Raw genomic sequence first — 22029 nt, 5'->3', positions numbered from 1 at the left:
AAAGTTTTCTATTGCACACAATGAGATCAGATCAAGCGTCTCACCTGGGCCACGTGCTTCCAGTGGGTCACCTCTGCCTGCAGCCTGGCCACTTCACTGGAGAGGTTGTTGATTTCCTGCTGAGACCAGATGACGTCACTAAAGTCCATGTCGTCCCCCTGGAAGCTGGAGGAGGGAGGCGGGATACTGGACATGAAGGCCGGAGAGTCGGCTGCTTGAAGAGTGATGCTAGACAGCTGCGCTGAGACCTGCGACTTCTGTACTTCATCCTGCAGCGAGTTCAGCTTGGCTTTCAGATGACTTACTTCCACCTGAATATGAATAACAAACTCTTATGAATCCAGTCTACTGGGCTGTGGGCAAGCTGAACACATCAGAGCAAGCCTTGGTAATCTACACGCATGTGAAATTCCTCTAAAGATTATTATTATTATACAGGATTTATGGCGCCAACACTTTGCTCAGAGATTTACAATATAACGGGAGACAATACAGCAACAATACAGTTCAATACAAGAGGGATAGGAGGACCCTGATCCTGGGAGCTTACAATCTAGGAGGGAGGGGCTAGTGGTACAAAAGGTAGTAACTGTGGGGGATGGACTGGTAGGAGGAATAGAAGATTCCATTATTAGCTGAGGGCAGGATAGGCTTCCCTGAAGAGATCAGTTTTCAGAGATCGCCTAAAAGTGAGCAGAGTAGGCGATAGTCTGATAAATTGGGATAGAGAGTTCCAGAGGATTGGGGAAGTCCTGGAGAAGAGCATGGGAGGAGGAGACAAGGGAGCTAAAGAGTAGGAGGTCATGCGAGGAGCGGAGAGGACGGTTTGGGTGATATTTGGAGACAAGATTGGTGATGTAATTTGGGGCGGAGTTATAAATGGCTTTATATGTTATTGTTAATGTTTTGAACTTTATTCGTTAGGCGATGGGAAGCCAGTGGAGGGATTGGCAGAGAGGGGTGCTGGACACTGAGTGGAGGCCAGTGGAGGGATTGGCAGAGAGGGGTGCTGGACACTGAGTGGAGGCCAGTGCAGGGATTGGCAGAGAGGGGTGGAGGACACTGAGTGGAGGCCAGTGGAGGGAGTGGCAGAGAGGGGTGGAGGACACTGAGTGGAGGCCAGTGGAGGGAGTGGCAGAGAGAGGTGCTAGACACTGAGTGGAGGCCAGTGGAGGGATTGGCAGAGAGGGGTGGAGGACACTGAGTGGAGGCCAGTGGAGGGAGTGGCAGAGAGAGGTGCTGGACACTGAATGGAGGCCAGTGGAGGGAGTGGCAGAGAGGGGTGGAGGACACTGAGTGGAGGCCAGTGGAGGGAGTGGCAGAGAGGGGTGGAGGACACTGAGTGGAGGCCAGTGGAGGGATTGGCAGAGAGGGGTAGTGGACACTGATTGGAAGCCAGTGGAGGGATTCGCAGAGAGGGGTGGTGGACACTGAGTGGAGGCCAGTGGAGGGATTGGCAGAGAGGGGTGGAGGACACTGATTGGAGGCCAGTGGAGGGATTGGCAGAGAGGGGTGGTGGACACTGAGTGGAGGCCAGTGGAGGGATTGGCAGAGAGGGGTGGAGGACACTGATTGGAGGCCAGTGGAAGGATTGGCAGAGAGGGGTGGTGGACACTGAGTGAAGGCCAGTGGAGGGATTGGCAGAGAGGGGTGGCAGATACAGAACGATTAGTAAGATGGATGAGTCTGGCAGCAGCATTCATGATAGACTGAAGAGGGGATAGCCTGCGATGAGGTCGGCCAATGAGGAGGGAGTTACAACAGTCAAGGCGAGAGATAACAAGGGAGTGACAAGTTGCTTAGTGGTTTCCGAGGTTAGGAACGGACGTATCTTGGAGATGTTGCGGAGGTGAAGTCTACAAGAGTTGGACAGTGATTGGATTTGGGGCTGAAAGGACAGATGGGAGTCTAGGATGACACCTAGTACCCCGGCATGAGGGGAGGGACTGATGGTTGTGTTAGTGATCTTGATGGAGAAGTCGGGGGGGGGGGGGGCACGGGCTGGAGGGAAGAGTAAGAACTCGGTTTTCGAAAGATTGAGTTTGAGGAAGTGGAGTGACATCCATGCCGATATGTCACTTAGTAGGTTAGACTACAAGGGCGGGTCTAGGCAACAAGCCAGTTAGTGAATGGATAATGCTATCCCATCCAAGTGTGCTGAAATCACTAAAAAGGCTCTATTCAGTAATGCCAGGTCTCAAGGATAAGGATCTTTATTTTAGCCATGTTACAGGAATTCCACAGAACAAGTATACTTATCCTGGAGGGTTAGCTCCATGAATTGAGCCTTCACCCCTTGGTGACAGAGTAATGTTAATGCCTGAACACAATTTTTCAACTTTGAAATTTCTTAGTAAAAACTGTACATATCACTGCAACTGCTTTGAGTATCCAGGTGAATTATACCGTGATTTTTTTTTTTCCAAGATAAACGGGTCAATTCACTAAGAGTTAAATAACGCTTTAAAAAGGCAGTAAAGTAACGTATGAAGACACAATTGTGCAAATTCAATTCACTAAGAATTTAGCAGGTAAATAACGACTGCGGTAAAATATCGTTATTGCGGTAATTGCCACATATTTTCATGCAGTCATTTATCACACAGTAGCTGGTTGTTAAGGAGGCCGGCCACCGCTTCCTTAACAACGAACGACTCATCAGCTGTCAGCAGGTTCCTCGCTGACAGCTGAATGTAAACAAAGTATGCTGGCAATTAAAAATTATGAAAAAAAAGAAAAACTGTTTGCCCCCCATCATATATATGGTCAGGTCTGGTATGAATTTTATAGAAAACCCCATACAGCAATAATCTTTTTTTTTTTTTCTTTAAATTTAGCTGTATATTTCTTGGTATGATCATAAATTACAACCGAAGAACAACCTAAAATAAATTCTCCGGTTCCTGACAATCACAGTGATAGCACATATGTGTATGTTAGTTGTTTGTACCCGTAGTACGACCCAGAAACAATGGTGTGCATTTTGCTTTACTATCCTAACTAAAACACACTGACACTAATTCAAATTTTTTATTTTTAATCCTACCCAAAATTTACTGACCCTGACCTTTGACCCATACCTTAACCCTAATCCTGGGACTGACCTAGATCAAACCTTGATCGATCTAGCTACTTTTTCCTCTCTTTTTACACTCGTTTGTTAACATCTTTCTCTCCAGCTAGGAGAGAAAGATAAAATGTATTATATAATGTATGCATGTATACAATGAAAAATATAATGTATCCTGCATGTACTGTATAATATGTGTCCTGTATGTATACAATGTATTATGTGTCCAGCATGTATTAATCTGTATATATTGTATGTATTAATGTGTCCTGCATGTATACAATGTATTATAGAATGTATCCTGTATGTATACAATGTATTATAGAATGGATCCTGTATGTATACAATGTATTATATAATGTATCCTGTATGTATACAATGTATTATATAATGTATCCTGTATGTATACAATGTATTATAGAATGGATCCTGTATGTATACAATGTATTATAGAATGTATCCTGTATGTATAAAATGTATTATATAATGGATCCTGTATGTATACAATGTATTATATAATATATCCTGTATGTATACAATGTATTAAAGAATGTATCCTGTATGTATACAATGTATTATTGAATGTATCCTGTATGTATACAATGTATTATATAATGGATCCTGTATGTATACAATGTATTATATAATGGATCCTGTATGTATACAATGTATTATATAATCTATCCTGTATGTATACAATATATTATATAATATATCCTGTATGTATACAATGTATTATAGAATGGATCCTGTATGTATACAATGTATTAAAGAATGTATCCTGTATGTATACAATGTATTATTGAATGTATCCTGTATGTATACAATGTATTATATAATGTATCCTGTATGTATACAATGTATTAAAGAATGTATCCTGTATGTATACAATGTATTATTGAATGTATCCTGTATGTATACAATGTATTATATAATGGATCCTGTATGTATACAATGTATTATATAATGGATCCTGTATGTATACAATATATTATATAATATATCCTGTATGTATACAATGTATTATAGAATGGATCCTGTATGTATACAATGTATTATAGAATGTATCCTGTATGTATACAATGTATTATAGAATGGATCCTGTATGTATACAATGTATTATAGAATGTATCCTGTATGTATACAATGTATTATATAATGGATCCTGTATGTATACAATGTATTATATAATATATCCTGTATGTATACAATGTATTATATAATATATCCTGTATGTATACAATGTATTATATAATATATCCTGTATGTATACAATGTATTATAGAATGTGTCCTGTATGTATACAATGTATTATATAATGGATCCTGTATGTATACAATGTATTATATAATGGATCCTGTATGTATACAATGTATTATATAATGTGTCCTGTATGTATACAATGTATTATATAATGTGTCCTGTATGTATACAATGTATTATATAATGTATCCTGTATGTATACAATGTATTATAGAATGGATCCTGTGTGTATACAATCTATTATATAATGTGTCCTGTATGTATACAATGTATTATATAATGGATCCTGTATGTATACAATGTATTATATAATATATCTTGTATGTATACAATGTATTATATAATGTATCCTGTATGTATACAATGTATTATAGAATGGATCCTGTATGTATACAATGTATTATACAATGGATCCTGCATGTATACAATGTATTATAGAATGGATCCTGTATGTATACAATGTATTATATAATGTGTCCTGTGTGTATACAATGTATTATAGAATGGATCCTGTATGTATACAATGTATTATATAATATATCTTGTATGTATACAATGTATTATATAATATATCCTGTATGTATACAATGTATTATAGAATGTATCCTGTATGTATACAATGTATTATAGAATGTATCCTGTATGTATACAATGTATTATATAATGTGTCCTGTATGTATACAATGTATTATATAATGGATCCTGTATGTATACAATGTATTATATAATATATCCTGTATGTATACAATGTATTATAGAATGGATCCTGTATGTATACAATGTATTATAGAATGGATCCTGTGTGTATACAATGTATTATAGAATGGATCCTATATGTATACAATGTATTATAGAATGGATCCTGTATGTATACAATGTATTATATAATATATCCTGTGTGTATACAATGTATTATAGAATGGATCCTATATGTATACAATGTATTATATAATGTATCCTGTATGTATACAATGTATTATATAATGTATCCTGTATGTATACAATGTATTATATAATGTATCCTGTATGTATACAATGTATTATATAATGTATCCTGTATGTATACAATGTATTATAGAATGTATCCTGTATGTATACAATGTATTATAGAATGTATCCTGTATGTATACAATGTATTATATAATATATCCTGTATGTATACAATGTATTATATAATGTATCCTGTGTGTATACAATGTATTATATAATATATCCTGTATGTATACAATGTATTAATAAAAAACAAGATACTCACATAAACACAAAGTATGAGTATGTGAGCATTGTTGATTTTACATGGTCTCTTCGCAGATATGTATTTAGATCTCACCACTCCTGAGGAAGTGAATGTTGTTCACAAAACACGTTGAAAGTATTCCTTGATTGCTGCAAAATTATCTATGTCCCAAAATGCAATACATATTGATGTTTACATGTTCTATTTTTCTTGACTACCTGGCTATTTGTATTTTTTCTTATATTTAGAAGTAATAAAAGATGTGATTTTTTTTTTTTTAAAACATATGTGGTATTCACTTTTATGGTGCAACTCACCAAAAGTCCCACGGACATCATTTGTATGATGAAGACAGAAGTCTGTTCTGCAGTAAAGTAAACCTGCCTACTCACAGTCATTGCATGTTTCTTCTGCTACAAAGCGCCTGCCTGCTCACAGTTTTGTTTTTTTAAACTGAGACTTTAGTTTCGCTTTGAGTCCAGTAAACACAGATCTAAATTTCATGAGTTCATCTGCCAGACAAAGCAAAGCCCATGGAAGATTCTTGTTGACATTGAATTTAATTAGATGCTGCAGGCTGTGTAGACACAGGCAAAAATCTTCCAAATAGAAGAAAGAAGAAGTTTTTGTTGTTGGCAGAACAAACATGCAAAGACTCAGATAAGTATCTGAAGGTGTGAGGAGTGCATAGCAAAGGGCCACACTTTTTTTTTTTTTGTACCATAATGCATTAACTATATCCGGTCTCCCCGGACCCCACATTCACTATATCCGCTCTCCCCGGACCCCGCATTCACTATATCCGGTCTCCCCGGACCCCGCATTCACTATATCCGGTCTCCCCGGACCCCGCATTCGCTATATCCGCTCTCCCCGGACCCCGCATTCACTATATCCGCTCTCCCCGGACCCCGCATTCACTATATCCGCTCTCCCCGGACCCCGCATTCACTATATCCGCTCTCCCCGGACCCTGCATTCACTATATCCGCTCTCCCCGGACCCCGCATTCACTATATCCGCTCTCCCCGGACCCCGCATTCACTATATCCGCTCTCCCCGAACCCGGCATTCACTATATCCAGTCTCCCCGGACCCCGCATTCGCTATATCCGGTCTCCCCGGACCCCGCATTCACTGTATCAACTCTCCCCGGACCCCGCATTCACTGTATCCGCTCTCCCCGGACCCCGCATTCACTGTATCCGCTCTCCCCGGACCCCGCATTCACTATATCTGCTCTCCCCGGACCCCGCATTCACTATATCCGCTCTCCCCGGACCCCGCATTCACTATATCCGCTCTCCCCAGACCCCGCATTCACTATATCCGCTCTCCCCAGACCCTGCATTCACTATATCCGCTCTCCCCGGACCCCGCATTCACTATATCCGCTCTCCCCGGACCCCGCATTCGCTATATCCGCTCTCCCCGGACCCCGCATTCGCTATATCCGCTCTCCCCGGACCCCGCATTCCCTATATCCGCTCTCCCCGGACCCCGCATTCTCTATATCCGCTCTCCCCAGACCCCGCATTCCCTATATCCGCTCTCCCCAGACCCTGCATTCACTATATTAACTCTCCACGGACCCCCCATTCACTATATCTGATCCCCCATAATACACACAACATGGAAAAGCAATTATTTTAGTAAATATAAACTGCTAAATATCTTTTCTCATCAGCAGTATATAGCAGTCTTGTGACTTCTATCAGAGCACTGGTTAAAGCTTGTAGGAGGAGTTTTCATTCTGCTCTAAGAGGATGCAGAACCCCTGACCTCTGTCTGGACAGTGCTGATTGGCACCTGTGCTGGTCACATGCACTCTCCAAGGAAAAAAAAAAACCTCTATAGCAATACACACCAAACTGAACATGTGTAGAATGACTCCACACAGTATGTCTCATCAGGAGATATGAGGGGGACACTGGAAGCGGAGAATCAGAGAAGACAGGATCAAACATCCTTTTTACACAATGCAGAGGATTACCCCCTTAGGTCCCACAGTGAGTATAACAAGCATGTTTTACTGCATCTACAGACTGATTGTACTGTGGGGGGTTTAGTGACACTTTAATGTAAATAAAAAAAATAAAAAAAAATAAAAAAAGTTTTCCCTTTAGAACCACTAAAAAAAAAAAATAAATAAAAATGTAAAAAGGTACTTTTGTGCAATTGTATAATAGCGGCAGAAACGGGGAGCGGAGCCAGAATCTGGAAAGAAACTTGGGCGCTCGCTCTGAAATCTTCTTTGCAATGGATAATGAGCTCTGCCAGCACAGACAGGGTTAATTGTCAGCACACAACTCTCTAGCCTTCTCTGAGTAGCACTTCGGTTTTGCCAAATTCAGGAAAGCGCAACTAAATACACAATCGGTCATCTTTCCATATAGCTATACTATGTGAAGAACAAATAACAAAACATAACGAAGGCGTTCTCCTAATCTGGCTGCGAAAACGGAAATCTACTGTAAAACGCGAGTTATCGGGATCTAGAATGGCGCAGGCTCCGACCTCTTTTTGCTGCAGCCGGGTTCTGTAGTCGGCGCTCTGCTGCTTCACTTGTAGCTCGGCCGCTTCCAGCTTCTCTTCCAGCTCCGTACACAGCTTCTTCATCCGCTCATTCTGTACAGGAGACACGACCGGCGTCAGGAACATGTGATCGATGACATCATCCGACATCAAAGACGTGACATCACTCACCTCTGACCTCTGCATAGCCTGGAGGCTCTCAATGTCTCTGAACTTGGATAATTGTCCCTCGCCGCCGACTTCTGCAACAAAACACACCGAAAGTCACAACACAGACACTGGAAGGGGAGGATCATAGAAGACAGGATCAAACAACTACGGGAAGAGTAGAAGGAAGGACGGGAGACACTGAATATTGAAGAGCGCTGGACTAAGGAAGGTTCAAAGCGGTATTAGACCCAAAACCAACAAGGTCATACATTACAGCTTCCCAATCATTAGATGTGGCAGCTGCATTAGTTTTCTTTTTTTTAGGCTTTTTTCCCCTCTGTTTTCCCCTGGTGATCTGGCCAGTAACACACCTCCTGTACTAGAGCGCCCCCCACTTACTCTGGATGAAGGAGCACAGGGGGGCACCTTAGATTGGCAACATTGTCAGTCTAGGGGGAGGGGAGTGTTAGATGAACTGGCAGATTTAAATACACCAACAAATTGAAGCCAAACTCCATTCACACTTTATAATTCGTTACAGCAAACAGTTTTGTCACCTCCCTCCTCCAGCAGTATATAGGGGGGGGGGGGGGGTCTCACCTGTCTCCTTCCCCCTCCTGCAGTGTATATGGGGGGGACGGGTGGTATATATGGGGGAGGGGTCTCTCCTGTCTCCTCCAGCAGTATATATGGGGGGGGGGGGTCTCACCTGTCTCCTCCCCCCTTCAGCAGTGTATATGGGGGGAGGGGTGGTATATATGGGGGAGGGGTCTCACCTGTCTCCTCCCTCCTCCAGCAGTATATATTGGGGGGGTCTCACCTGTCTCCTCCCTCCTCCAGCAGTATATATACAGTATCTCCCAGAAGTGAGTCCCCTCCCCCTCACATTTGTGTAAATATTTGATTCTCTCTTTTCATGTGACAACACTGAAGAAATGACACTTTGCTACAATGTGATGTAGTCAGTGTACAGTTTGTATAACATGGAAATTTGCTGTCCCCTCAAAATAACTCAACACTCCGCCATTAATGTCTAAACCGCTGGCAACAAAAGTGACTCCACCCCTAAGTGACAAGGTCCAAATTGGGCCCAATGAGCCATTTTCCCTCCCCCGGGGTCATGTGACTCGTTGGTGTTACAAGGTCTCAGGTGTGAATGGGGAGCGGGGGGGGGGGGGTTACATTTGGTGTTATCGCTCTCACTCTCTCATACTGGTCACTGGAAGTTCAACATGGCACCTCATGGCAAAGAACTCTCTGAGGATCTGAAATAAAGAATTGTTGCTCTACATAAAGATGGCCGAGGCTATAAGAAGATTGCCAAGACCCTGAAACTGAGCTGCAGCACGGCGGCCAAGACCATACAGCGGTCTAACAGGACAGGTTCCACTCAGAACAGGCCTCGCCATGGTCCACCAAGGAAGTTGAGTGCACGTGCTCAGCGTCATATCCAGAGGTTGTCTTTGGGAAATAGACGTATGAGTGCTGCCAGCATTGCTGCAGAGGGTGAAGGGGTGGGGGGTCAGCCTGTCAGTGGGGCCAGCATTGCTGCAGAGGGTGAAGGGGTGGGGGGTCAGCCTGTCAGTGCTCAGACCATACGCCGCACACTGCATCACATTGGTCTGCATGGCTGTCATCCCAGAAGGAAGCCTCTTCTAAAGATGATGCACAAGAAAGCCGCAAACAGTTTGCTGAAGACAAGCAGACTGAGGACATGGATGACTGGAACCATCCTGTGGTCTGATGACACCAACATCAACTGATTGGGTTCAGATGGTGTCACACGTGTGTGGCGGCAACCAGGTGAGGAGTACAAAGACAAGTGTGTCTTGCCTACAGTCAAGCATGGTGGTGGGAGTGTCATGGTCTGGGGGCCCATGGTGGTGGGAGTGTCATGGTCTGGGGCCCCATGGTGGTGGGAGTGTCATGGTCTGGGGCTGCATGAGTGCTGCCGGCACTGGGGGGCTACAGTTCATTGAGGGAACCATGAATGCCAACATGTACTGTGACATACTGAAGCAGAGGATGATCCCCTCCCTTCGGAGACTGGGCCGCAGGGCAGTATTCCAACATAACAACCCCAAACACACCTCCAAGACCACCACTGCCTTGCTAAAGAAGCTGAGGGTGAAGGTGATGGACTTGGCAAGCATGTCTCCAGACCTGAACCCTATTGAGCATCTGTGGGGCAGTGCTGGAAAATAATGGCGGCCACACAAAATATTGACACTTTGGGCCCAATTTGGACCTTGTCACTTAGGGGTGGAGTCACTTTTGTTGCCAGCGGTTTAGACATTAATGGCGGTGTGTTGAGTTATTTTGAGGGGACAGCAAATTTCCATGTTATACAAACTGTACACTGACTACGTCACATTGTAGCAACGTGTCATTTCTTCAGTGTTGTCACATGAAAAGATAGAATCAAATGTTTACAAAAATGTGAGGGGGGGGGGGGGGGGAACGACTCACTTCTGGGAGATATTGTATATGAGGAAGGGGAGGTATATATGGGGGAGGGGTCTCACCTGTCTCCCCCCCTCTCCAGCAGTATATATGGGGGGAGGGGAAGTATATGTTGGGGCAGGAGTTAAATATTTTGAAGGAAGGGTGGTATATGTTGGGGGAGGGGTATCATCTGTCTCCTCCCCCAGCAGTATATATTGGGGAGGTATATATGGGCGGTAGGGGTCTCACCTGTCTCCTCCCCTCTCCAGCAGTATACATGGGGGAGGGGTCTCACCTGTCTCCTCCCCCCAGCAGTGTGCATGAGGGAGGGGGTCTCACCTGTCTCCTCCCCCTCCAGCAGTGTACATAGGGTGGGGTAGGGGGTCTCACCTGTCTCCCCCCTCTCCAGCAGTATATATGGGAGAGGGGCGGTATGTTGAGGGAGGGGGTCTCACCTGTCTCCTCCCGCCTCCAGCAGTATATATGGTGTGGGGGAGGGGTCTCAGCTGTCTCCTCCCCCCTCCAGCAGCATGGGGTGGGGGAGGGGTCTCCCCCTCCAGCAGTGTATATGGGGGAGGGGTCTCAGCTATCTCCTCCCCCCTCCAGCAGTATATATGGGGTGGGGGAGGGGTCTCACCTGTCTCCTCCCCCTCCAGCAGTATATCTGGGGTGGGGGAGGGGTCTCACCTGTCTCCTCCCCCTCCAGCAGTATATATGGGGTGGGGTCTCAGATGTCTCCTCCCCCTCCAGCAGCATGGGGTGAGGGAGGGATCTCACCTGTCTCCTCAGCCCCCTCCAGCAGCATGTCTTTGGTGAAGCTGGAGATATGTCCGGTCAGGGAGGACAGGCTCCCCCCCACCTGACCCAGAGATTGGCCCAGGCCGGAGCCCAGCCCCCCCAGCCAGGAAGACATGTCTGGAGGTCTCCCGGGGAGGGTGCACAGCTAGGCGGGCAGAGCCCTCAGGAAAGTCCAAGGCTTCAACAGGACGCCCCGGGGCCAGCAGGCCTCATATCCCGGCGCGGCTCTCCCCGGTCTCCGCTCACTTCCCGGACACCGAGCCGCTCTCCGCCAACTCGACGGCTGCCATGACACTCTCCTCTCTATGGTGGCACCGGAGTGACGTGTCCGCAGAGCACTGTATGCCGGGACGGCGCGAGGTCCTCCAAGGGCGGAGCCGGGGAACAGACACGTGGTCGAGGATGACAGCTGAGCAATAACAATTTCACGTGACAACCGGCTTCTTAAAGGGGACCTGACACCGATTAGCTGATACTCCCACACTGACCCTGAACATGACTGGGGAGTCACCTCCTCCCCCCAAAACCTGTCCGGGGTCGCCCCCCCCCCCCCATCTCCTGTCCGGGGTCGCCTCCCCCCAAAACCTGTCCGGGGTCGCCTCCCCCCCATCTCCTGTCCGGGGTCGCCTCCCCCCCCCCCATCTCCTGTCCGGGGTCGCCTCCCCCCCCCCCCCATCTCTTGTCCGGGGTCGCCTCCCCCCCCCCCCCCATCGCCTGACCGGGGTCGCCTCCCCCCCCCCCCCCATCGCCTGACCGGGGTCGCCTCCCCCCCCCCCATCGCCTGACCGGGGTCGCCTGCATCTCCAGGAATGTCTTCACCGTCATGTCTGACCCCAGACGGAGGGGGGCGGGGTATCAGTAGTCGAACAGAACTGCTCCTCTAAGCACAGAGTATTTTCTCTGCCACTTGCTGTTCAATCTTGCTCCAGCAGGGTGTGCTAGAGAGCTATCATTCCATGTTATGGGTGTTTGATAACCTATCCTGGGTTCTCCTAACTGTGGCCTGCAGGTCACATCTATTCCGCTACAAGATTTTATATCTTGATTGTTTTGAGGGTTCAGATCAGTTGGCTTCTGACCTTGATGTAAGGAAGGACGCTGATGGAACGCTGATGTAAATGGTCTGATGGGACAATTGATGTAACGGGGCACTGCGAGGACAATGTAAGGGGGGGGGGGGAGGGGATTCTGATGGGGATAATCCATGTAAGAGGGCACTTTGATTTGGACAACCAATATAAGGGGACTCCTGATTTAAGGGGGCACTCGGATGACAACTAATGTAAGAGAGGCCTCTGATGGGGACACCTGGCGCAAGGGAACACACTGACGGGGACTCAAACGTAAGAGGAGACTCAGATCCTTGCTTCCCTTCGTCTCCAAACTCCTTGAACGCCTGGTCTACAACCAACCAAGTAACCACCTCATTAAAAATAATCTTCTTGATTCCCTTCATTCTGGATTTTGCCCATAACACTCCACAGGAACTTCTCTCCTAAAACTCACAAACAGGCAAAAACCAATGGACACTATTCTGTACTCCTACTTCTGGACCCTTCAGCTGCCTTTGATATGGTTGGTCACCCCCTCCTCAAAAAAATAAAAACTTGACTCCCTTGATCTCTGTGACTGTGCTCTTCCTTGGTTCTCCTACCTATCCCACCGCACCTTCAGTGTCACAATTCTACTTCCTCCTCTGCCTTTCTCCATGGGGGTCTCCCAAAGTTCTCTTCTTTGACCACTCCAAATCTCGATCTACACCTCCTCCCTGGGTCAGCTGATAGCCTCCCATGGCTTCCAATACCATTTCTATGCTGATGACATCCAAATCTATCTCTCTACCCCTCAGCTCACCCCATCAGTCTCCTCCCAGATCACTGATTTACTGACGGACATAGACTGGATGTCACACCATTTCCTCATACGCAATCTATCCAAAACTGACTTCATAATATTTCTTCCCCCAACGTGCCTCTTCCTCTGACTTCTCTGTCAAGATCAATGGCTCAACTATCAGTCCACCCTCCCTCACCCGGGTGCTGGGTGTAATCATGGACTCTGAAATGTCCATTGGGACCCACATCCAATCCCTGTCCAAATCATGCCACCTCAACCTTCGCAACATCTCCAGAATACGCCCCTTCCTAACTAATGACACCACAAAGCTCCTAATTCACTCCCTGGTCATCTCTCAGCTCGACTACGGCAACTCCTTCCTCATTGGCTGAACTTTACATAGTCTTCCCCCCTTACAGTCCATCATGAATGCTGCTGCCAGACTCCTCCACCTTACCAGTCATTCCATGTCTGCCACCCCTCTCTGCCAATCCCTCCACTGGCTTCCATTCAGTGTCCTCCATCCCTCTCTGCCAATCCCTCCACTGGCCTCCATCCCTCCCTGCCAATCCCTCCACTGGCTTCCATTGTGTCCTCCATCCCTCTCTGCCAATCCCTCCACTGGCCTCCATCCCTCTCTGCCAATTCCTCCACTGGCTTCCATCCCTCTCTGCCAATCCCTCCACTGGCCTCCATCCTTCTCTGCCAATTCCTCCACTGGCTTCCATCCCTCCCTGCCAATCCCTCCACTGGCCTCCATTCAGTGTCCTCCATCCCTCTCTGCCAATCCCTCCACTGGCCTCCATCCCTCTCTGCCAATTCCTCCACTGGCTTCCATCCCTCTCTGCCAATCCCTCCACTGGCCTCCATCCTTCTCTGCCAATCCCTCCACTGGCCTCCATCCTTCTCTGCCAATCCCTCCACTGGCTTCCATTCCGTGTCCTCCATCTCTCTCTGCCAAACCCTCCACTGGCTTCCATTCAGTGTCCTCCATCCCTCTGTGCCAAACCCTCCACTGGCTTCCATTCAGTGTCCTCCATCCCTCTCCGCCAATCCCTCCACTGGCCTCCATCCCTCTCTGCCAATCCTTCCACTGGCCTCCATTCAGTGTCCTCCACCCCTCTCTACCAATCCCTCTACAGGCTTCCATTGTGTCCTCCACCCCTCTCCGCCAAACCCTCCACTGACCTCCATTGTGTCCTCCACCCATCTCTGCCAATCCCTCCACTGGCCTCCATTCCTCTCTGCCAATCCCTCCACTGGCCTCCATTCGTCTCTGCCAATCCCTCCACTGGCCTCCATTCCTCTCTGCCAATCCCTCCACTGCCTTCCACTCACCCAATGAATAAAATTCAGAATGCTAACAACTTGCAAAGCCATCCACAACTCGGCCCCCAGCTACATCACTACCCATCTCAAAATATAAACCAAATCGCTCTCTTCCTTCCTCTCAAGACCTTCTACTCTCTAGCTCCCTTGTAACCTCCTCATATGCTCATCTCCAGGACTTCTCCTGAGCCTCTCCCATCCTATGGAATTCCCTACCCCAATCTGTCCGATTATCTCATACTCTGTACTTTTATTTTCTCCATCATCCCCCACAGTTACTAACTTTTGTATGACTTGACCCTCCTCTTTTAGATTGTAAGCTCTAAGGATCCAGGGCCCTCTGATTCCTCCTGTATTGAATAGTATTGTAACTGTACTGTTTGCCCTCACATTGTACAGCGCTGTACAAACTGTTGGCGCTATATAAATCCTGTATAATAATAAGAAATAATGATGACACCTGATGTAAGGAGGAACTCCGATGGGGACCATAATGTAAGAGGAGACTCTGGTGATGATAGCTGATGTAAGGAGGGACTGAGGACCCTGCTGTAAGGGGGGTGGGGGACTTTGATGGGGACCCTAATGCACATATGTCAAACACAAGGCCCATGGGCCAAATCTGGCCCAATAGGCCTTTTCTTGTGGCCCTTACACCCAGTTTAGCAGGTGGAACTCCATTCTGTTACCTCTGGTTCTCACCCTCCGCTTCCACTCCTCACCGTCACTTGCAAACACAGAAGCCTTCTGTGGTAGCAACATACAGTTTTGCTCTCAGTGGTTCCCAGAATGAACAGATCTGAGAGAACAATCTCCCTGCCCGGCAAGGCACAGGAAGGTACTAGAGCCATGCCAGGTAGGGGAGAGAGACGCAAAGAAGGGTTTTACCCCTAAGCCCTGCACTCTGTATGTAATGCACTCCTGAACCCTGCACTCTGTACGTAGCACACTCCTGAACTCTGCACTCCTGAACCCTGCACTCTGTACGTAGCACGCTCCCGAACACTGCACTCTGTACGTAGCACGCTCCCGAACACTGCACTCTGTACGTAGCTCACTCCCGAATTCTGCACTCTGTACGTAGCACACTCCTGAACTCTGCACTCCTGAACTTCTGCTCTCTGTATGTAGCACGCTCCCGAACACTGCACTCTGTACGTAGCGCGCTACCGAACACTGCACTGTGTCTGTCGCGCAATCCTGAACTCTGCATTCTGTATGTACGTAGCACACTTCTGAACTCTGCACTATGTCTGTAGCGTGCTCCTGAACTTTGCATTCTGTATTTACGTAGCGCACTCCTGAACTCTGCACGTAGCGTAATTCTGAACTCTGTACTCTATATGTAGCACACTCCTGAACTCTGCACTCTGTCTGTAGTGCGCTTCTGAACTTTGCATTCTGTATTTATGTAGCGCACTCCTGATCTCTGCACTCTGTATGCAGCGCACTCCTGACCTCTGCGAGTAGTGCACTCCTGAACTCTGCACTCTGTATGTAGCACGCTCCTGAACTCTGCGAGTAGTGCACTCCTGAACTCTGCACTCTGTAGCACGCTCCTGAACTTTGCATTCTGTATTTATGTAGCACACTTCTTAACTCTGCTCTCTGCACGTAGCGCAATTCTGAAATCTGCTCTCTGCACGTAGCGTAATTCTGAAATCTCTCTGCACGTAGCGTAATTCTGAACTGAAATTTAGTTTTACACCCCTGCCCTAATGTAGTGGGAGACTGTGAGGACACTGATGTAAGGCGGGGGCTCTGATGGGGACAATGATGAAATGGAGGATCCTGATGTATGGGAGGGCGGCTCTGAAGAGGACCCTGATGAAAGGGGGTCTGTGATGTATGGGGGGGACCCTGATGTAAGGTAGATTTTGCTGAGGACCCTGATGTAAGGGTGATATTTTTACAGTGTCAGGTTCTCTTTGAGATGTCAAGGGTGTGTTAGACCCCTGATGTCTCCCCTGCAGCTAATGGAGCACGCACAGCATTATTCCACCATATCCTGTGCACAAAACCTGTCTTTGATACACCCCTAGCAGCACATCATCACACAGGTTGGGGGGGGTCACTGTCCTCCAGGGCCAAGCAGCGCTCATGTAATGGCATACTTAGTCCAGCAGGAAGGCATGCGGCTACCTGCAGTGAAAGAAGAGGAAGCTCCTGTGACATCACTGGACCACCAAGAAGATGGCTTTGAAAAAAAGTAAGTATAGGGTGTTTTTTTTTTTTCTTTCTAAAAGGTGGAGGGGGAGTGTGTGACGGGAGTCACTTTGGGTGGGGGGCCCATGGAACCCAGCTAACTGGAGAGGTGGGGAGACCCCTGTCCCAGCTCCCCATATCCCTATTATGTGTAAGTCACCCTGTGCCTGTTAGGGGTACAGGGTGATCTGTCCTAATATTGGGGTGGGGGGGTTGTTGATTGTTTGTCATGTGGTAGCATCCCATTGTTCTATTGTGTGTCTTGCTTGGGAGCAAACTATTATGGGATGTATGTGTTTGTGTAATAGCTTAGTGGGGGGGTCTCCAGCAGCCCTCCCTCCTGATGGGACTGTCTGCTGGTGTGATGTGTGAATACCTGTGTGTCTCGTTGCTAAATGTAAGTGCCCCGCCCTGTGTCACTATGCAGGGAGGGGGGGGGTTTGTCCTGAGTGTATGAAAAGCCAGTTCGAGTTTCAAATAAAGTGTTCCATGTTCAGATAGACTGGTGTCGTCTAGTCTTGTTTGGTCGGCTGTGGTCTGTTTTCGGACGGGGAAGCGGTATAACGGAAGTACCCCAGCGCAGACTGGGTCTGTTCCATTACAGAGTGAAAGGGTATAAACTTTGCACTGAAGTTCCGTTTTAATACTCAACCTGCCAGGCAGTGACTCCATGAGGCCAATGATAGCACGTCCCCTGCTGAGTGTCAGGGTTCATTCTCAGCTGCCACATCATCACCATGTTTAGGAACTGCATGTGTATCACACAGGAATGCCAAATGGTCTGAAATCGCACCTCACCCAAAGTACTGCATGCGCTGCTTTTTGAAACGCACTGCGTTTGAGGTGTTAACTTTGCACTGACACCCACAGCAGGTCACAAGGGTCGTGCGATTGGAATGCGATGCGGGAAGCCACAAAGGAATGCAGCTTTCCCACACTGCATTCTATAGTGAAGAGGCCCTAATAGTGATATAGAGGCCAGCAGGAGGTACCACAGCACCCAGCGGAGGATCAGGCACCCAGCACACTGGTAGCGTCACATACCAGCGGAACACGTAACTCTTCACAAGGGCAAAGACTGGAGTCACTGACACCTTTCTACAATGTTAGAAAATGTTATTCCTGTTCCAGTTATATACACACAGGACTGTGATTGTTATGGTACTTGCATTTCCAGGATCCCCGAGGCTGCCGGAATTTTCTGGATACCTGGAACTGAGTGTATCGGCGCAGGTTTATGATGTTGAGCACGTTTTCTGACTAGGAAGGTATTAAAATGTTCTGCCAGCTACCCTAGAGCTAGATTGCTGTAATACAACTGCCTTTAATCCAGATTCCCTGACCTGACTACTCTCTTTTTTGCTGCCTGCTTCAACCTCTGGCTGGACCTGTCCTGTCTTTCCTGCTGGCATCCTCGACCTCTGGCTGGACCCAATTACTCTTGTCTGCTGCCTTCCTGGACCTGACCTCTCTCTTTCCTGCCCTGAATTGACTACTCTCTTGTATGCCAGCTGCCTTGACTATTCTTACGTCTGCCGCCTGACTCGACATCTGCCTCCACCTAGACACTCTCTCGTCTGCCGCCTGCCCCGACCTGGCTACTCTCGTGTCTGCCGCCTGCCCCGACCTGGCTACTCTCGTGTCTGCCTCCTGCCCCCCACCTGGCTACTCTCGTGTCTGCCTCCTGCCCCCCACCTGGCTACTCTCGTGTCTGCCTCCTGCCCCCCACCTGGCTACTCTCGTGTCTGCCGCCTGCCTCGACCTGGCTACTCTCGTGTCTGCCGCCTGCCTCGACCTGGCTACTCTCGTGTCTGCCGCCTGCCTCGACCTGGCTACTCTCGTGTCTGCCGCCTGCCTCGACCTGGCTACTCTCGTGTCTGCCGCCTGCCTCGACCTGGCTACTCTCGTGTCTGCCGCCTGCCTCGACCTGGCTACTCTCGTGTCTGCCGCCTGCCTCGACCTGGCTACTCTCGTGTCTGCCGCCTGCCTCGACCTGGCTACTCTCGTGTCTGCCGCCTGCCCCGACCTGGCTACTCTCGTGTCTGCCGCCTGCCCCGACCTGGCTACTCTCGTGTCTGCCGCCTGCCTCGACCTGGCTACTCTCGTGTCTGCCGCCTGCCTCGACCTGGCTACTCTCGTGTCTGCCGCCTGCCTCGACCTGGCTACTCTCGTGTCTGCCGCCTGCCTCGACCTGGCTACTCTCGTGTCTGCCGCCTGCCTCGACCTGGCTACTCTCGTGTCTGCCGCCTGCCTCGACCTGGCTACTCTCGTGTCTGCCGCCTGCCTCGACCTGGCTACTCTCGTGTCTGCCGCCTGCCTCGACCTGGCTACTCTCGTGTCTGCCGCCTGCCTCGACCTGGCTACTCTCGTGTCTGCCGCCTGCCCCAACCTGACTGGTTTTACTGCTGCCTGCTTCGACCTCTGCGTGGATCTGACTACTCTTGTGCCTGCTCCCTGCCACGGCCCCTGCGTGGATCAAATTACTCTCATCCTCCACTTGTGAACAAGTGCCTCTGCACCGTAGCACGTATGTCCAACACCACCTTTGATCCTGAGACCCACAACTTGTGCCAGTTTGCAGCAAAGAAAGCCAGGGACCATTAGGGTTTACATCACCTCTTTGGGGGAATCTGGTGAAGACCAACTGTCACTTACACTCCACACCTCGCGGAACCCGGGTCACCTGCCATGTGGTTCTGTAGCAGTGTCGCATCCCTGGAAATGATCCTGAAATGATCCCAGTCTGATCCTTGCCTCTAACATGTCTCATATCAGTGTACAGTACCCACAGTCATTCCAAAATCCTCAACAGTGCTGCCGTGGCCAAGGAAATTCGGTAAAAAGCTTTGACCTCTAAACGTCGCAGTAATGCATCGCTGAGAATCCAATGTTTCTGTGCTGAGCTCTTGCTGACTGCGAGGTCCCAGCCCAGAGACCAGACTGTCAAAGACTGGTCTAGATCAGTAGGCGGATGGATCATTTCCCAATCATGTGACCAATGAGACAGCCAATCACAGTGGACACATGATTGCAGATCCTTCCTGCCCCAACATTCCCCCCCCTCCTCCTCCCGGGCCTTCAGAACCATTTAAAGGGAGACAGGAGTGAGAGCAGGAAGGGGTTAATGCTATTAAAAAAAAAACTAATTTTTTCAACCTGCAGCTGCATCTTCTCTAAATTAAATGTAATGTGGCTACCTGGAAGTGTTCCGTCATAGAGCTGGTGTACGGAACGGCCCCCAAAATGTCTGCACTAAGATACAAGTCAGGTTTTAGGCATCTTCTGCTACAAAAATTTCCTTTTTGATGAGATACTCCCAAAGTTTTAAATGACCTCTAAAGGGATGCAGACCCTGCCGCTTTCCTCATCAGAACCCTAAAAGCACATCAGTTGCTTGTTATGAATTAGTCGCTCCTGTTCAGATTCAGTCCTGCACAAGACATGATCTAATGAAGAATTATTAGTCCAGAGCAGAAACAGGTAGAACTCTGCAACAAAGATTGTTAAAAATCCATGCAAGGAACGTAGATCACCCAGAGAGGATTGATTTTTTTTTTTCCTCAACAAAAGTGGAGTAACTCTTTAAATATGGTACATTAACCCTTTTTCTGGCAGGTCTGTACGCTGTAGGTGTCAAACGGACGGCCCTCCAGCTGTCGCAAAACTACAAGTCCCATCATGCCTCTGCCTTTGGGAGTCATGCTTGTAACTGTCAATCTTGCAGTGCCTCATGGGACTTGTAGTTTGGCAACAGCTGGAGGGCCGCCAGTTTGACACCCGTGCTCCAGGGTGTCTGCTTTCAGAAAATAGATAAATGTTAGAGGGTTTTGTGTAATCTTCAGGCCTAAAATTATTTTTTTTAAACATGTGCAAAAAAAAAAAAAAGCAAAGACTGGTCTGGCAGCGAAAGGTTTAAAGCCGACCTCTAGGTAAACGGCGAAAGAAAGTTTGTTTTACCTACAAAACGATTTGTGTTTTTGTTCATCCAGTTACACAGCACAGCCTTGTAAATTGGCAAAACGGGACCTAAATTTTCCTCTGCTGCGGTTTCACTTTCACTTGCAGGTCCCCTTCCCAGAGACCCAGTATGTAAAACCAGAAGCAAAAAAAAAAAAATGCAAAGACTGCTCTGGCAGTAAAAGGATTAAAGCCAAACTCTAGGTAAACAGCTAAAGAAAGTTTGTTTTACCTACAAAACGATGTGTTTTTGTTCATCCAGTTACACAGCACAACCTTATAAATTGGCGAAGGGGACCTACATTTTGCTCTGCTGCAGTTTCACTTTCACTTGCAGGTCCCCTTCCCAGAGACCCAGTCTGCGAAACCATAAGCAGCAGGCTGATGAGCTCATCTGTCACTCTGCTATCAGCGTGTGCTGCTTCTCCCTCTTCCACTGCGAGCTCTGCTGCACAGACACTGCAAGAGGCTGATGCCAGGTCAAATTCAGGTACTTACCACTGCTTGCTGTGACGGGAGTGACTTTTGGGGGTGGGGAAACCCCTGTCTCAGCTCCTCAAATCCCTCTTATGTCTAAGGCACCCTGTGCCTGTTAGGGGGTACAGGGTGCTCTGTCATGAAATTATGTGGACATGTATAGGTGGGGTGTGGGGGTTGTTCATTGTTTACTGCCAAGTGGTTGTTCCACTGTTCTATTGTGTCTTGTTTGCCAGCAAACTATTATGGGATGTATGTGTTCCTGTATTGTCTACTGCCAGGTGGTGTATCCCTTTGTTTTATTGTGTGTCTTGGTTTGGTGGGGGGTTTCCGGCAGCCCTTCCCCCTGATGGGACAGCCTGCTGAGGTGTTTCCTGTAGCCCTTCCCCCTGATGGGAGGGCCTGCTGATGTTTCCAGCAGCCTTTCCCCCTGATGGGACAGCCTGCTGATGTGTTTCCTGTAGCCCTTCCCCTTGGTGGGACGGCCTGCTGTGTTTCCTGTTCCTGGTTGTATTTCCCCGCCCTGTGTACATATCTTGTGTTTTTGTTAAAATAAAGCAGTTCATTTCCTGTCTTAAGAAGAGTCTGTTGCTGTCTATTTCCTGCGTGGTCAGCGGTGGTGTCTGTGGATCAGTGTTCGGACAGGGAAGCGGGAGTCTAACAGAAATACCCTAGTGCAGTCGGGGTCTGGTTCCGTTACACTTGCATTTAAAAAAAAAAAAATATA

At 47.9% G+C, this 22029-nt stretch overlaps 1 protein-coding gene across 1 annotated transcript in view; it reads right to left on the bottom strand.

Annotated features, from left to right (window-relative positions):
- LOC149427097 (thyroid receptor-interacting protein 11-like) overlaps positions 1–11613 on the bottom strand; it is a gene marked incomplete at its 3' end in the record, with an annotated part of 32416 nt that extends 20803 nt beyond the window's left edge. The window contains exons 1-4 of the mRNA XM_089668262.1: positions 11478–11613; positions 8277–8347; positions 8088–8198; positions 45–311 (exon numbers count right to left, since the gene is read on the bottom strand). Coding sequence (XP_089524388.1) covers positions 45–311; positions 8088–8198; positions 8277–8347; positions 11478–11613 — 585 coding nt within the window. The remainder of the gene's footprint in view (positions 1–44; positions 312–8087; positions 8199–8276; positions 8348–11477) is intronic.
- Between the last annotated feature and the right edge of the window lie 10416 nt (positions 11614–22029).

The sequence above is a fragment of the Staurois parvus genome, unplaced genomic scaffold (genome assembly GCF_062004578.1).
Source record: "Staurois parvus isolate SC_StPar_1 unplaced genomic scaffold, SC_StPar_1.0 ptg004033l, whole genome shotgun sequence".
NCBI lineage: Eukaryota > Metazoa > Chordata > Amphibia > Anura > Ranidae > Staurois > Staurois parvus.
This window is presented reverse-complemented; position numbering and strand designations above follow the sequence as displayed.